Raw genomic sequence first — 388 nt, 5'->3', positions numbered from 1 at the left:
CTGCTGCCCCAGCCAGTGTGGCAGGGCAGGGGGACTCCTGGGTTGCCCTCCTGTCCCTGCTGCCACCCCTCTGAGGACGCTGCAGGGCCAAAAGCAGCTCCAGATATCACACAGCACCACTAACACGTGAATCAGCTGTCAGACACTCACTGCCTTGCTCGTTTGGCAGTGTCGGGTCCTCAGGAAGAAGGAACTGGATCAGAAACAAAGAAAACCTTGCCGGGAGCTGCCCCAGCACCCTACACCACGGCTGCCCGCAGAGGGGACGGGGTTGTTGCGGCACAGACTGGCCACAGGCTCACAGTGCTACAGGTCAGCGCCAGACCTGGCGAGCACTCACTTGCATCGCTGATCTGCTTTGTCGAGCAGAGGGGTCAGCTTCAGAAGG

The 388-nt window shown here is 60.8% G+C and overlaps 1 protein-coding gene across 1 annotated transcript in view; it reads right to left on the bottom strand.

Annotated features, from left to right (window-relative positions):
* The window catches only part of LOC104621334 (mediator of RNA polymerase II transcription subunit 24-like), a gene marked incomplete at its 5' end in the record, with an annotated part of 6,104 nt that overhangs the window by 1,362 nt on the left and 4,354 nt on the right, over positions 1–388 (bottom strand). Inside the window, one exon of the mRNA XM_010287791.1 lies at positions 341–388. This exon is cut by the window's right edge and continues 65 nt beyond it. Coding sequence (XP_010286093.1) covers positions 341–388 — 48 coding nt within the window. The remainder of the gene's footprint in view (positions 1–340) is intronic.

Source organism: Phaethon lepturus, unplaced genomic scaffold, assembly GCF_000687285.1.
Source record: "Phaethon lepturus isolate BGI_N335 unplaced genomic scaffold, ASM68728v1 scaffold26485, whole genome shotgun sequence".
In the NCBI taxonomy this organism is placed as follows: Eukaryota; Metazoa; Chordata; class Aves; order Phaethontiformes; family Phaethontidae; genus Phaethon; species Phaethon lepturus.
Note: the sequence above shows the minus strand (reverse complement) of the source record. Positions and strands in the feature narration are given on the sequence as shown.